This window comes from Apium graveolens, chromosome 11 (assembly GCF_009905375.1).
Source record: "Apium graveolens cultivar Ventura chromosome 11, ASM990537v1, whole genome shotgun sequence".
Taxonomy (NCBI): Eukaryota; Viridiplantae; Streptophyta; class Magnoliopsida; order Apiales; family Apiaceae; genus Apium; species Apium graveolens.
Genome location: NC_133657.1, coordinates 118049416 through 118063712, shown reverse-complemented (window position 1 = coordinate 118063712; position 14297 = coordinate 118049416). Strand labels below are relative to the sequence as shown.

The 14297-nt window shown below is 36.4% G+C and overlaps 1 protein-coding gene and 1 long non-coding RNA gene across 2 annotated transcripts; both read right to left on the bottom strand.

Moving 5' to 3' along the window:
- Window positions 1–442: 442 nt before the first annotated feature.
- LOC141698649 (uncharacterized) lies at window positions 443–4021 on the bottom strand. The gene is made up of 2 exons (XR_012565191.1): window positions 2646–4021; window positions 443–2444 (listed from the first exon to the last, which is right to left on the bottom strand). It is a non-coding gene; the product is annotated as an uncharacterized LOC141698649 (long non-coding RNA).
- Window positions 4022–5786: 1765 nt separating this feature from the next.
- On the bottom strand, window positions 5787–7664 carry LOC141698491 (malonyl-coenzyme A:anthocyanin 3-O-glucoside-6''-O-malonyltransferase-like). The gene is made up of 2 exons (XM_074503197.1): window positions 7032–7664; window positions 5787–6841 (listed from the first exon to the last, which is right to left on the bottom strand). Exons 1-2 carry the CDS (start codon window positions 7662–7664, stop codon window positions 6053–6055), a joined length of 1422 nt encoding a protein of 473 aa, XP_074359298.1. The 3' UTR covers window positions 5787–6052.
- Between the last annotated feature and the right edge of the window lie 6633 nt (window positions 7665–14297).

The following is a 14297-nucleotide window of genomic DNA, read 5'->3' as shown; positions in this document are numbered from 1 at the left end:
AACAATACACGATCAGCCCATCAAAAAATGGCTAATGCAACACAAAGTTGTCATGATGGTGACAAATCTGAGGTGACTTTGACACCACAACAGCTACAACAATTGCTTAAATTAATTCCTGGCAATAATGCATCTAAATTGAAGGGTTATGAGACTGAAGATGAGTTGGAGAATTGTTTTTCAGGAATGGTTACTTGCAATATGTCTGTTGTTGATAAAGACACTTGGATCATGGATTCTGGAGCTAGTGATCATATGACTTCAGAACTGTCCAAGCTTATCAACATTCAACCTGCGTCTTCTGAGTTGATTATTAAAATTCCTACTGGTGACACCACTAAGATAACACATATAGGGGATGTCAAACTTGCAAGTGGTTTGCTTCTCAAAAAGGTCTTGTATGTGCCTGAATTCCAAAACAGCCTCCTTTCTATCCACAAAGTAGCAAAACACAATGACTGTGTGATAAATTTCAAGCCAGAAATTTATGAAATCTTGGACAGAACAACTAAGAGTGTTAAAGCTACAGGGCATCTTCGTAATGGATTGTATTATCTCAAAGATAAAGTGAGCTACTCTGGTAGTGCCTCTGCTGAAATTTATGACTCGTATACATTGTGGCATCATCGCTTAGGACATGCCCCCCTTGCTAGACTGAAACATATACCATCTCTATCGTCACAAATCACCTCCAGTGATCAAATTTGTGTAACCTGCCCAATGGCAAAATTCTCGAAGCTGCCATATGAATTAAGCACAAGTCATGCTAAAACTCCATTTGAGTTGGTTCACTTAGATGCGTGGGGGCCTTACAAAGTGCAAACCAAAGGAAAGTATAAATACTTTCTGACCATGGTTGACGACTGTACTCGATTTACCTGGGTCTTCCTCATGCAGCGGAAATCAGACTATCTAGCCACTATGAAGCTGTTTTATAAGTATGTGGAAAAACACTTTAACAAGCCAATATTGACCTTGAGATCTGATAACGCTCCAGAATTCGCTGATGCTCCCTGTAAAATATTTTATGCTGCAAATGGCACTCTTCACCAAACTTCATGTGTGGCAAGACCTCAACAGAATGCTCGTGTAGAGCGTAGACACAGAACCATTCTGGAAGTTGCTCGTTGTCTAAGGTTTCAATCTGGTCTACCTCTGCATCCATGGGGATATTGCATTATGACAGCGGTCTACCTAATTAACCGTCTCCCCACGCCTGTTCTAGGTAACAAGTCTCCTTTTCAATATTTATTTCAACAAACTCCTGATTATAGCATGATGAAAATATTTGGTTGCTTAGCTCTTGCCTCTAACCATGCCAATTCTAGTGATAAATTTAAATCTAGAGGGGTCCCCTGTGTCTTTGTGGGATATCCAGTCTCACAAAAGGGATACAAACTATTAGATTTGACTACTCATACTGATTTTGTGTCAAGGGATGTCATCTTTACTGAACACATTTTTCCCCTTTCATCAGTCTAGCTCAAATAAATACATGCACCCATTACCCACTTCTCTACCTACTGCATCCACACCTACATATACATATGATGATTTTCTGATATGTGATGAGTAAAACACAGACTCACTTATACACTCTCCTTCACCAACTCAAAACTCACCACCTCACCAATCTCCTCCACCAGTCAGAAGATCTGCTAGAGAACACAAGAAACTAAATTGGCTTGATAGATATGTTGCCAATCAGGCCTCAATAAACATTTCTAAAACAATTGATCACCCCATCAGTCCAAAATTTCACTGCTTTCTAGCAACTCTCACCAAAAACTCTGATCCCATTTCATTCAATCAAGCTGTAAAGCATCCTCAATAGATAACTGCCATGAATGAGGAACTTCAAACTCTAGAGGAAAATAATACCTGGATCCTTACCTCTCTACCCCAAGGTAAAAAATCCATAGGTTGAAATTGGTTGTATAAAACCAAATATGCTTCAGACGGGTCGGTGGAACGTTATAAAGCGAGGCTGGTAATTTTAGGTTGTAACCAGAAATATGGTATCGATTACTCAGAAACCTTTGCTCCCGTAGCTAAGCTTACTACTGTTCGTGCTCTTTTCGCTGTTACAGCAATCCAAAATTGGCACACCTTACAAATGGATGTAAGTAATGCTTTCTTAAACAGAGACCTTGATGAGCATGTCTATATGAAAGTCCCACCGGGTTATACTGGATTTGGCTCAAGAATCAGTGCAAGCTCTTCTACACAGTCTGTGGTCTCTTTTGTATGCAAGTTGTTAAAGTCATTGTACGGGCTAAAATAGGCGCCTCAAAATTGGTTTGCTAAGCTTTCTTCTATCTTGCTGGAGCTTCCCTACACTCAATCTCAAACAGATCACAGCCTCTTCATCAAGCAATCTGCAACTTCTATCACACTCATTCTGGTGTACGTTGATGATATCTTGATATGTGGAGACTCATTCACTGAAATACAAGTAATCAAAGCCATGTTATCTAAAAGGTTTAACATGAAAGACCTGGGCCCAGTTAACTATTTTTTTAGGGTTGGAAATTACAAAGTCTGTTCATGGCTTCTTTTTATCTCAAAAGAAATACATATTGGATTTGCTCAATGAATATGGGCTTGCTAATGTCAGTCCACTGAAAGTTCCCATGGAAACTCACCTGAAGCTCACTCCTACAAAAGGGTCCATAATTCCAAATCCTCAGCCTTATCAGCGGCTTATTGGAAAGCTTATCTATCTTACAGTGACACGCCATGACATTGATTTTCCTGTACACGTGCTTAGCCAGTATATGCACCAACCCACAAGTGTTCATATGCAGACAGCTAGGAAATTGTTGAGATATTTGGTTGCTAATTCAGGTCAAGGCATCCTTGTAACCACCAATTCTGCAGCACAGCTTCAAGCTTATACTGATAGTGACTGGGCCAACTGCCCAATAACTCGTCGATCTACTTCTGGCTTCTGTGTTCTTCTAGGCAACTCACCAATTAGTTGGAAAGCCAAAAAACAAAATAGGTGGCTCGCTCTACTGCGGAATCTGAATACCGTGCAATGGCATTGACAGTGTGTGAGGTTACATGGCTTCGAGCACTTCTCAAAAATATGTGACTCTATGAACTACCTCCTGTCTCCGTGTATTGTGACAACTTGGCCGCAATTTCCATTGCCGCGAACCCTGTCTTGCACCAACGCACAAAGCATATAGAAGTAGACTGCCATTTCATTCGTGAAAAACTCAAGTCTGGTGCAATCATCACATCTCATGTGCCCTGGACGGAACAAGTTGCAGACCTTTTCACCAAACCCTTATCTGTCAAGTAGTATCATTACCTTCTGCACAAGCTTGGAGCTTCGTCAACGACTCCTGCTCAGCTTGAGGGGGAGTAATGTGTTGAAAAACTCAGAGAAAAAAAGAAGACACCTACATTTTGCAGAGAACTTGTACTGCTATATTTCTTGTTATTTCTTTTCTTCCTCTAAAACTCAAGGTAAACTAGCCATTATATAGGCTTTACAAACATATTAAAACTAACTATTACTAAAACTAACCACTACTAATTAATGGGTAAATTACATGTCCATAATTTACTCCATAACTCCACTACCCCACTACTAAACAATTCTAAAATAATATTTTTCTCTAATAATTAATCTATTGCTAAATATCTAATAATTAAATAAACAAATAATTAATAACTAAATTTAAGATTATTCCAACATTCACCCCCATAATCTTAAATTTACGAAGCACTTTCTCTTCGCCTGTGATGCACTTCTCACCACCATCAATTTTGATGCACTATCTCATCAAAAACACTTTGGAGCACTTTCTCTCCACAACTCTAAAATAAAATTTCTTTCATGGCCTCTTGAGCCATGATATCTTTCTCATTATTTCCCCCGCTCATGTTCCTCCTTCATTTTTATTCTTGCTTCTCTTTCCTTTTTCCACGTACCATTTCATCTTGATATTTCACTAAATATATATGGAGAAATTTTTAATGCCATTTGAAATCTCAGATAAATACTTAATATATATATATATATATAAATGTATGTATTTTTATAATAGTCTCACAAGCCTTATAACATATAGCTCTGATACCATGTTGAAAAACTCAGAGAAAAAAAGAAGACACCTACATTTTGCAGAGAACTTGTACTGCTATATTTCTTGTTATTTCTTTTCTTCCTCTAAAACTCAAGGTAAACTAGCCATTATATAGGCTTTACAAACATATTAAAACTAACTATTACTAAAACTAACCACTACTAATTAATGGGTAAATTACATGTCCATAATTTACTCCATAACTCCACTACCCCACTACTAAACAATTCTAAAATAATATTTTTCTCTAATAATTAATCTATTGCTAAATATCTAATAATTAAATAAACAAATAATTAATAACTAAATTTAAGATTATTCCAACATAATGAAGTGTCATTCCATCTCAGCAACATGAGAGTCCATCTCAGCCTCACAATCTTTGCCCGTTTATGTTTATGTTCTTTACTTGGTTAGCTATTATTTTTGAACAATGATTGAGAGGGTATTTATGTCTTAGTAATATGCCAGTCTGTGAGCATATTTCTACCGTTATCTTTTGTTGGCATATAAAGCCAAGGATGGTACTATTATCAGGATAGGAATGAAACAATATTAAGTTCTGCTATCTTTTGCCTTTTCATGGCTATGTTTGCATTTCTGTAATTTGTCTATCAGTCAAGATTTATTTATCACGTCAGTTATTTTTCAGGGCAGCCATATCCCTAGTATGGAGTTTATTACTTTATTATCATTTTATGAGAAAGATAGAACGAGTGCATATCACATGACGTCCGATTGGGGATGTTTTTTTCTACCACAAAATGTTTAAATATTTGCATAGGTCTGTTACTCGTTAATATCAAGAACAAAATGTTTAAATATTTACAAAATGTATTTTAATATCAAGAGCAAGTGCAATTGTGCTATGCTTGTCTGATTAACTTCAGGTTGAAAGAACAACGGGAAAGAGAATTGTTACTAGTTAATTGCATATAATATGTCGATTAGTGTACCCAACACTTATTGTTATAATTGTATTTAACACTTCTTATTATAGCTGTATCTAATTTGCTACCTTTATGAGTGATATGTTTGTTTACTAAAAAAATATTTATATTATAAATTGTTGGATAATTCTTTCCTAAGTTTTGTTATCATATTTTAGCTCTGATATAATTTTTAACTTTAATTTGACCCAATAAACTATCCATTTTTATGTTTTGTATTCATATTAGATTTATAAAAGATTCATATATTTATTATGACCCATTTTAATTATAGAAACTTTGCAATACAATTATAAATATGAATTGTGTTACTTATGGTAAGTATTTTAATACAAATTTGAAGTAAACTTTAAATTTTGACAGATTTATTTATAGAAATAATCTCATAAAATATATAATAGAAAAATAACTTATATAACGAAAGTAGTTCTTACATAAATTTATCATAATATGTAGATGTAATATATTTATTATATAGATAACTTAATTTTTTCAGAATTATATTATTCAATTTTAATTATAAATTTATTTATTTATTTTATTAAATAATTTTTGAAATACCCACTTAATTGGGAAGCGAACTAAAAATCCCGTATGGTCCGATATATCAGACAAGTTGCCTATTTGTACTTTGTTCGGTAACTATATTTAACTTACTAAAGACTAAAAAGGAAGAAATTTGATACAACACTTCTTAGTTCTTGCGTTTAATATGGAACTTGTTATAACTCTCATTCTTCAATTATGTAAAGAAGCCTTACAAACTGTCTGCAGATCCAACAGGTAGGCCTGCACATGTTGAATCTGCACTCTGCAGCATTACTGCAAGCGCATATACAAAACGTATTAATCCTATAAATATAAAGAGCAACCGACCAAGACAATGAAATCACTAGGGTATTATATTAAGAAAGCACAAGCATCTGAACAATTTAATTTTCCCGTGACATTTTTATTTAACAAGAAGTCCGAGTGCAGTGCGGTTCAGGAAAGGTAATGTAATTAGCCTTGCAAACTCTGCAACCCTTGGGTGAAAACATTTGAGAAAACATCCATCTCATTTTGAGGTAAGATCACACCAACTTCAAGGTCTGTTTTTGAATCTTTACACCTTGACAAGAATAACGCCTCTTCCACGAATTCAAACTTGAGAGGTTTACCCCAACCAAATTCAATATCGTTGTAGTAGTCCAACTTGGGGGAACCAGCAATCCCCATACACCATTCCCCTCTCAATGCTCCAGAAAACTCCTCCATCCATTTATCTGAACTATGCAAGGGGCCTTGCTTACTATTGGCCTTCAAAGAAATCGCATTTCCCAACACTTCTGCTGCAGCAGCAAGGCCATCATCCCCAATCATTACCCTGCCTTTTTCCACTCCAAGGCAATGCACCAAGCAATTACCAAAGTATGAAGCAGGCAAGGGTGGATCCAGTCGAGCACGACAATCCATCGCAAACCCAAAGTTCTGAGCCTCTTCTAAATTGTGCACTTCTTCCCAGACAGTCGCCCTCATTTTTGCAAAACACGTCCAAAGGTAAGCACAAACTACCGTGAATGATGACACATGCGTTAAGGTTGGCCTTTTGGTTGATACTATCTTCTTTAGGGCCTGGATTTTTGTTCCGGTTATAGAAAATGTTGCTCTGACCTTGATGTTAGAAGCATCTTGAACAATATCCTTCTTCTGTTGGTGTCCAATCTGTTTTAGCAGTGGTCCTAGTACTTCCACCAGCATAGTAGCTAAACCATGGGGGTCTTTGATCAAACTCCTATCATAATTTGGAATCTGAAAACATAGTGGATATTATTAGAATCACATTTTTTACAATGACATTAAAAAAAAAATCATAACACAGCTATATGGCTAAAAAAATTAAAAGAAAAGTTTCCAAACAAGAGACCTTGCAGTTATCATTAATTAATAAGAATTCGACTCAGATTTAAATGTTACTGATAAAGGAACTCAGGACGCATACCACATCATGTTTGGCGTCGGAGATATTCACTTGTTTAGCAATCGAAGCCCAAGCACGTACAAAATTGAACATAGTTCTCCCATCCGCAACCACATGGGAGTTTGTCATTCCAATGCAAATAGCTCTGTGAGGAAACACAGTCACTTGTACAGCAAAAACCGGAGCCACACAACATGATTCCCCACACGCATCAACACAAGTACCTCCCGGCGGAAGACGAGGAACAAGAGGTTTTAACACATTGCCATCACGTGCATGGTTTCCACAATAATGACTTAGATCATGATCACCTCTGCACTCAGCAAATGTCACAGACACCGAGTCGCCATCCACGTAACGAATCCGAAAGTCATCAGTGCTGCATTTAGAATTAGAAGGTGTTGATAATTTCCCAGCCAACGGAGTGAAGTGTTGGAGGGCAAGAGACAATGAAGATTTGAGTTTGGGAACAGTGTGTTGTATAAAATGAGTGGTGGAGTATGGAAACTCAAAGAACATGACACGGCCAAGGGGATGAAAAGTGAGCCATATTAAGTCGAAGAAATTGAGTGGCAATGATTTGACGGCCACGGTGTTAGGCGGCGGACGTACTCCGCAGTGTTCGAGTATTGTTACCGGGGATGCACCCTCCATTATTTTATGCAATCAGTTACGGGATGGTTGTTTAGCTGAATGGTTAGACTCTAGTTTTAAATCATTTCTTAATAACAGAAGAAGCAAACATCCTGCCATATCCGTCCCCGCCAATTCTTTACATTCGGTTTGGACAATAAAGGTTAAGAAATATGTATAAAATAATGAAAAAAAAAGTTGATGAAGTGATGAGACCCATTGATTTTTAATGTATAAAAGGGAGATACACGAGCAAAACTAGTGTGAAAAAGAAGGAAAAGTGAGAAAGTGGTAGAATACGGGAGTAAAACTAGTGTGAAAAAAGAGGAAAAATAAGAAAGTGGTAGGAACTTGACTATTTTTGGTAAATTTTGAAATATAAAAAATTAAATGAGATATATAAAGGAAAATGTAAAGAAAGTATGCACACCAGCATGCACAAGTAATCATTAATATTTATATTTTATTAAATATAAATTTTACAATGAAATTCTAATGTTAAAAATGAGGTAAATTACATAATCAACCAAGTCATCGCAAACTACTCAAGGAAATGACTAAAAAATCCAGATTTTTTTTATACATATTCCCTTAGTCCAATATCTTTTCTTCTTTCTTTTTTTTTGAAATAAGTCCAATCTCTTTTCTTCTTTCGTCATTCTCGATAGCCTCCTGCAACATTCTTAAACTCCCATCAAACACAATCTAATCATATCCACTAAACACAAACTCAGCTCCTTCAATTTAATATTGTTTCCTTTTATGTACCGAAGTTTCGCTACCACCTTACATTCAACGAACTCTGTTGTATGAATGCCGCAACAATCACCCGAAAGAACTGTGCCATCAGTTAGCTCTATACCAGTCTTATTATCACGACCAGGGGAGGAACTGAGGAACCAAAAGGTGCCTCGTCCCCGTCAACTCCGGAATAAACCAAAATTTTAATATAAAATTTTAAAATTTATTAAGAATTTTTGTTTCGGCCCCCCTAAATATAAAAATAATTGAAATTGAGAATTGGCTAAATAAATTTTATTGATTTTATTAAATATTTTATCACCAAAACTCAAAATATATATGAGAGTATTTTGATTTGTAAAGTGCGAAATGATAAGTTAAAATGAATCAAAACACAAAGTAATAAAAACACAAGTCTTTAAAACTTTTGGGTGGATTTGAATGTATCCACCATATATATATATATATATATATATATATATATATATATATATCGAGAGAACCCTGTGAAGCTTGAATAGCTCACAGCTTACAAGTATGAAAAACTAAACTTACAGAGAAATTTTACAGGATACAACTTACAATTGTTTCTCTGAGAAAATACTTGCTTAGTCTTGTTGTTGTTCTACTTGCTACTCTTAGTTTATATATCACCAAGATTACACAGTAATAAGACAAGATAATAAAAACAAAACATATCAAGTCTAATACTATGCTGCTTCATCACTCTATTCCAGCATCTTTGAATATCTTCATAATAGCATGGAAATGGCAATGCTTCTTTGTTCTCAAAAACCCAGTTTGTAAAGCATAATGTAATGTAACATGTAATCGAGAATTTATAACTCAACATGAAAATAGAAACAGATAAACATTATTAAACTGTGAAGCACAGGAACCCTTTAGATGAAGACAGGATAAACACAAAGAACCAAATGATGTGATTGATTCATTAAGTCCTCCTACAGATCATGGGAAGAAGTTCATTGTTATGTTCAAGCAACCATGAAGAATAAGACATCAAGGGACTTTAAATATCAGTTGCATGTATTGACTTCAAGTGTTACAGATCAAGGTTCAGTGAAAGAAGCAATGGATAAATATCAGTATGTATCAACTTAGAATCACAAGACAAATTGAATCAGGATCCTCTCAGTGCTAGTTGTTTGTGAACCAGACCAGTGCACCAAACATCAGCATTCAAGGAAGTATTTTGATTCAAATAATAGAAGAAAAATGATTGATACATTGAAGAATGGTTTGACACAGAACCAAAATATTCTAAGTAAAGACAGCTCTCTCTACCTGTCGCCACAGGAGATGTAACCACAGAGAAATGGCACTAAGGCACCCATGTCGCCTCAGGAGATGTAACCACAGAGAAATGGCTCTAAAGCAACTTTGTCGCCACAGAAGCTCCTGTCACCACAGAGGTGTTGAAACAATTGCTCAAGGCAACTGTCGCCATAGAGGCTGTCTCCACAGAAGAGCAACTGTCGCCATAGAGCCTGTCGCCACAGAGGTTGTCACCATAGAGAATTACAAGACAACTATGTCGTCACAGAGATGTCTCCACAGATGTGTTGTTCACTGATTTAATGTGCAGCAAAGTTAAATGATTTGTGTGGATAATAATTGGCCAGCTGTCCATTTAATTTTAAAAGACTACAAAGTAGCAATTGAATGTAATTCAATACAGTTGGTTATCTTCTTCAGCAAACATAGAAAGTTTACGAGAGCTCCATTAAAGCTTCACATTTATTATCCTTGTAAACAGAATGTTATGCTGCTGAATTTATTGTAGCTAATCAATACTTTGATTAGATTGTAGCAACCTCAAGGTTTATATTAATAAAACAATATATTCCTCGAATTGTTTTGTGTTGTTTTTGATTCCATACTTTTAACGAAGAACTTGAAACAGATCGAAAAAGATTGTAGGTATCGTATTCAACCCCCCCTTCTATGATACTTTGAGACTAACAATTGGTATCAGAGTTTGTTGATTGACATACAAATTAAGATCCGGAGAAAGAAACAAGTTCTTGAAAAAATTCTTGAATTTTTTAATTTTCAAAAATTCTCATTTCTTGAAATTTTTTGAATTTTAAATAATTTAATTCCGCCAAGAAAATGAATAACCAAAGAATTGGAAGCATAAAGGTTCCTCCATTTGACAGAGATAATTACAACCTATGGAAGAAAAAGCTGATGCTGGTTATGAAAGCTTCGAATCCACTTTACATTGGGATACTACTGAACGGACCTTATGTTCCAATGGAAGTAATTGCTGAATCCACAACTGCAACTGGTGTAAGAATTCCTTCCACATCTACTCCCAGGGATTCGTCTAAATATACGGAAACCGATAAGGAGTTAATAAATCTGGACACAAGCCTTCAACTCATAATTGTGGAATTGACCGATAATGATATGAGCCATCAGCTTCTAGGAAGTAACAGTGTAAAAGATATGTGGGAGACCATTGAGCTTTTGATGGAAGGAACAGAGGAAGTCAAAGAAAACAGGATGGATATTCTGACAACTCAGAATGAGGCATTCAAACTTCAACCCGGAGAAGCATTGTCTTCACTCTTTGAGAGATATACAAGACTTTTAAGTGAATAAAAGCTGCAAGGGAAAGTCTACCCCATACGAGAGTCTAACAGAAAGTTATGCTGACGCTCATAGTTCACTTGGAACAAAAGAACACATCAATCAGGGAAAGATCAGATTTTATCACTATGTCCCTGGATGTGATCTAAGATAAGTTAAAAACACATGAGCTGGAGCAAGAGCAAAAAGCCATTATCTATGGACATGGTTCTGTTGACAGTAAGAGTACGGCACTTGCAAAAACCACTGCACTTGTAGTTCATGAACTAGAATCTCAAGAAAACAAGGTTGCACCCTCCTCAACAATTAAAGAAATTATCGTAGCTGAAATTACTCATGGTGAGCCAGAAAATGAAAGTGAGTTCTATACTCAAGAGGAACTTGAACAGTTGGAGGATAAATCTATGGCATACATGGATGCAAAATTTAGTCATGTTAGATTCAGAAGAAAGCCCAACTACAAACCAAGGGGTTCATCAGGGAGATTTCAGAAAGGAAGCCACTCGTCAGGGTCAAGCTCCAGAGGAGGCTACAAGTCAAGCTGGGTTGACAAGAGCAAAACCAGATGCTACAACTGCAATGAGTTAGGCCACTTTGCATCTGATTGCAGAAAGCCCAAGGCAGCTAAATCAAATGATTCATATGAAAAGAAGGAAACTTATAAGATCTGAAAAGGAAGAATGAGAAGCTAAAACGGAAGTTGAATGCTTATGTGGTAAAGGAAAAAGGCAGAGCCTACATCGCTGAAGGAAAAAGCTGGGATGATACTGATTCGGATGAAGAGGAAGAGCATGTAAATCTGGCTCTCATGGCAGACTCTACAGAGGAATCACCACGATCATCTCAGGTTCCTGAACTTACCACTATAGAAATATCTGTATTTGAATATAAATCTAATATAAAATGGAAAATGATAAGTTAGTTCTTAAATCTGAAAGTTTAACCTCTAGGAATGAAGAATTAGAATTGCTGGTAGTTGGACTAGAAGACCTTAAGCAAAAGAATGAGTATCTAGAAAATAAGGTTAAGTGCAATGCAGACATAGAGGCCATTCGTAGAACCCAAATTGCTGACTTAGAAAAGAAGTTACAGGCATTTAAGAATGCAGCTCTGACTCAGAAGGAGATAATAGATAGTCAAAGATTTAAATCTAAGACTTCAATAGGACTTGACTATTCTAAGCTGAATAGTAAGAAACATAGTGGCACATCAGAGATAAACATGTTTGTCTCAGAAAAGGTTCCATATGTTATTAAGGATGTTGTATCTCCGTTATTCACTGAGTCTGTTTCAGAACCTTTGGATGAAGTAAGTTTGCTGATCAATGAGGAATTGATTGCTGAAGATAGAGAGAAGGTAGAGGAATCCCCTAAGACTCCTAAGGCTCCAGCTACGAAAGCTAAATCCATAGCTGACCTAGGTGCTAAGGTGGATAGAAAGGAACCTGAAACTCTTAAAAAACCAGAACCTATAGTCAACTCTAAGACTGGTGAGAGTGCTAAGGTTAAGACTAAGAAGAACAGGAATGGCAAGGTAGGTGTTAATAAGAAATCTGATTTTGTATCTTCCTCATCTGCATCTAGGAAGCTTTGTAATAATTGCACTTCTGCTGCACATCTTACACATGCATGTACTAAAGGTAAAGTAGAATCTATTGCAACTTCCAGTATGTCTGCCATGCTTAACATGCCTAGTTTTCATGAACCTTATGGTATAGTTGGATGTATGTCATGTGTATTTGTTACCATGTCTGATTATTTTAAAGCTTTTCATGCAACTGCTAGCATGTGCATCAACACTAAGACAAACATGAGTAATAAGCACACACAAGACAAGACTGTTACTCCTATTTCTAAGCTTGACAACTCTGTTGAGACTAACACTGAGAAGGAGCCAGCCAAAGTGAAAGCTAAGCCTGTTAAGGTTTCAATTATTGATTCTGTTTCTACTCCTAAACCTTCAGGACACAAGAAAGCTTGGGTACCAAAGTCTTCTTAATCAATCTGAGCTTGCAGGGTAAGGTAAGAAAAGAAAAGATCATGTGGATTCTGGACAGTGGGTGTTCTAGGCACATGACATGAGAAAAATCCCTGCTCACAGGTGTGGTTGAGAAAGCTGGCCCTATAGTTACCTTTGGAGATGACAACAAAGGATTTACTAAGGGATATGGCAATTTGAAAATTGGAAATGTCATTATTGAGAACATCTCTCTTGTGAAAGGATTAAAGCATAATCTTCTGAGCATAAGTCAGGTTTGTGACAGGGGATACAATGTTGATTTCAGAACAGAAAGATGTTTGATCTCTCACAGGAAAGATGAGAAGCTTGCTTTACAGGGAGTAAGGAAAGGTAATCTGTACGTAGCTAACTTGAAGTCTACCTGTGATGGAGTAAGCAGATGTTTCTACAGCAAAGCTTCATCAGAACTAAGTTGGCTATGGCACAAGAAGCTCTCGTACTTGAACTTCAAAACAATGAACTCTCTGATCAAGAGAGAACTAGTGAGAGGACTACCACATATGAAATTTTGTCAAGAAGGACTCTGTGAAGCATGTGAAAAAGGGAAATCAAAGAAAGCATCACACAGAAGCAAGGAAATGACAAGTATAACTGAACCTCTTCAGTTGATTCACATGGATTTATTTGGTCCAGTGAACGTATTGTCACTATCAAGGAAAAGATATGCTTTTAGTAATGGTCGATGATTTCTCCACGTACACATGGGTATTGTTCTTACAATCTAAGGATGAAGCACCTCAGCTGATAGTGGATTATATAAAGAAGATTGAGATGGAAGCGAAATTACCTGTTAGAAAGATCAGATCAGATAATGGGACAGAATTCAAGAATGCATTTCTAAATGAATTTTGTACGGAGAAAGGTATTTCGAGACAGTACTCAGCCCCAAGGACTCCACAATAAAACGGGGTAGTAGAAAGGAAGAATCGTACCTTGTTTGAAGCAGCAAGGACTATGCTAAGTGAATCAAGACATCCTACCTACTTCTGGGCTGAAGCTGTCAACACAGCGTGTTACACTCAAAATCGTACCCTTATTAACAAAGATCATGACAAGACTCCTTGTGAGATTAGGGCTGACAAGAAACCAACACTGAAATACTTTCATGTGTTTGGTGCTAAATGCTTTATGCTAAAGGAAGGAAATGAACATCTAGGAAAGTTTGATGCTAAAGCAGAAGAAGGCATATTTATTGGCTACTCTCTAGAATCTAAAGCTTACAGGGTTTATGTGATTTCTGATAAGAAGGTGATTGAAAGCCTTAATGTAACATTCGAT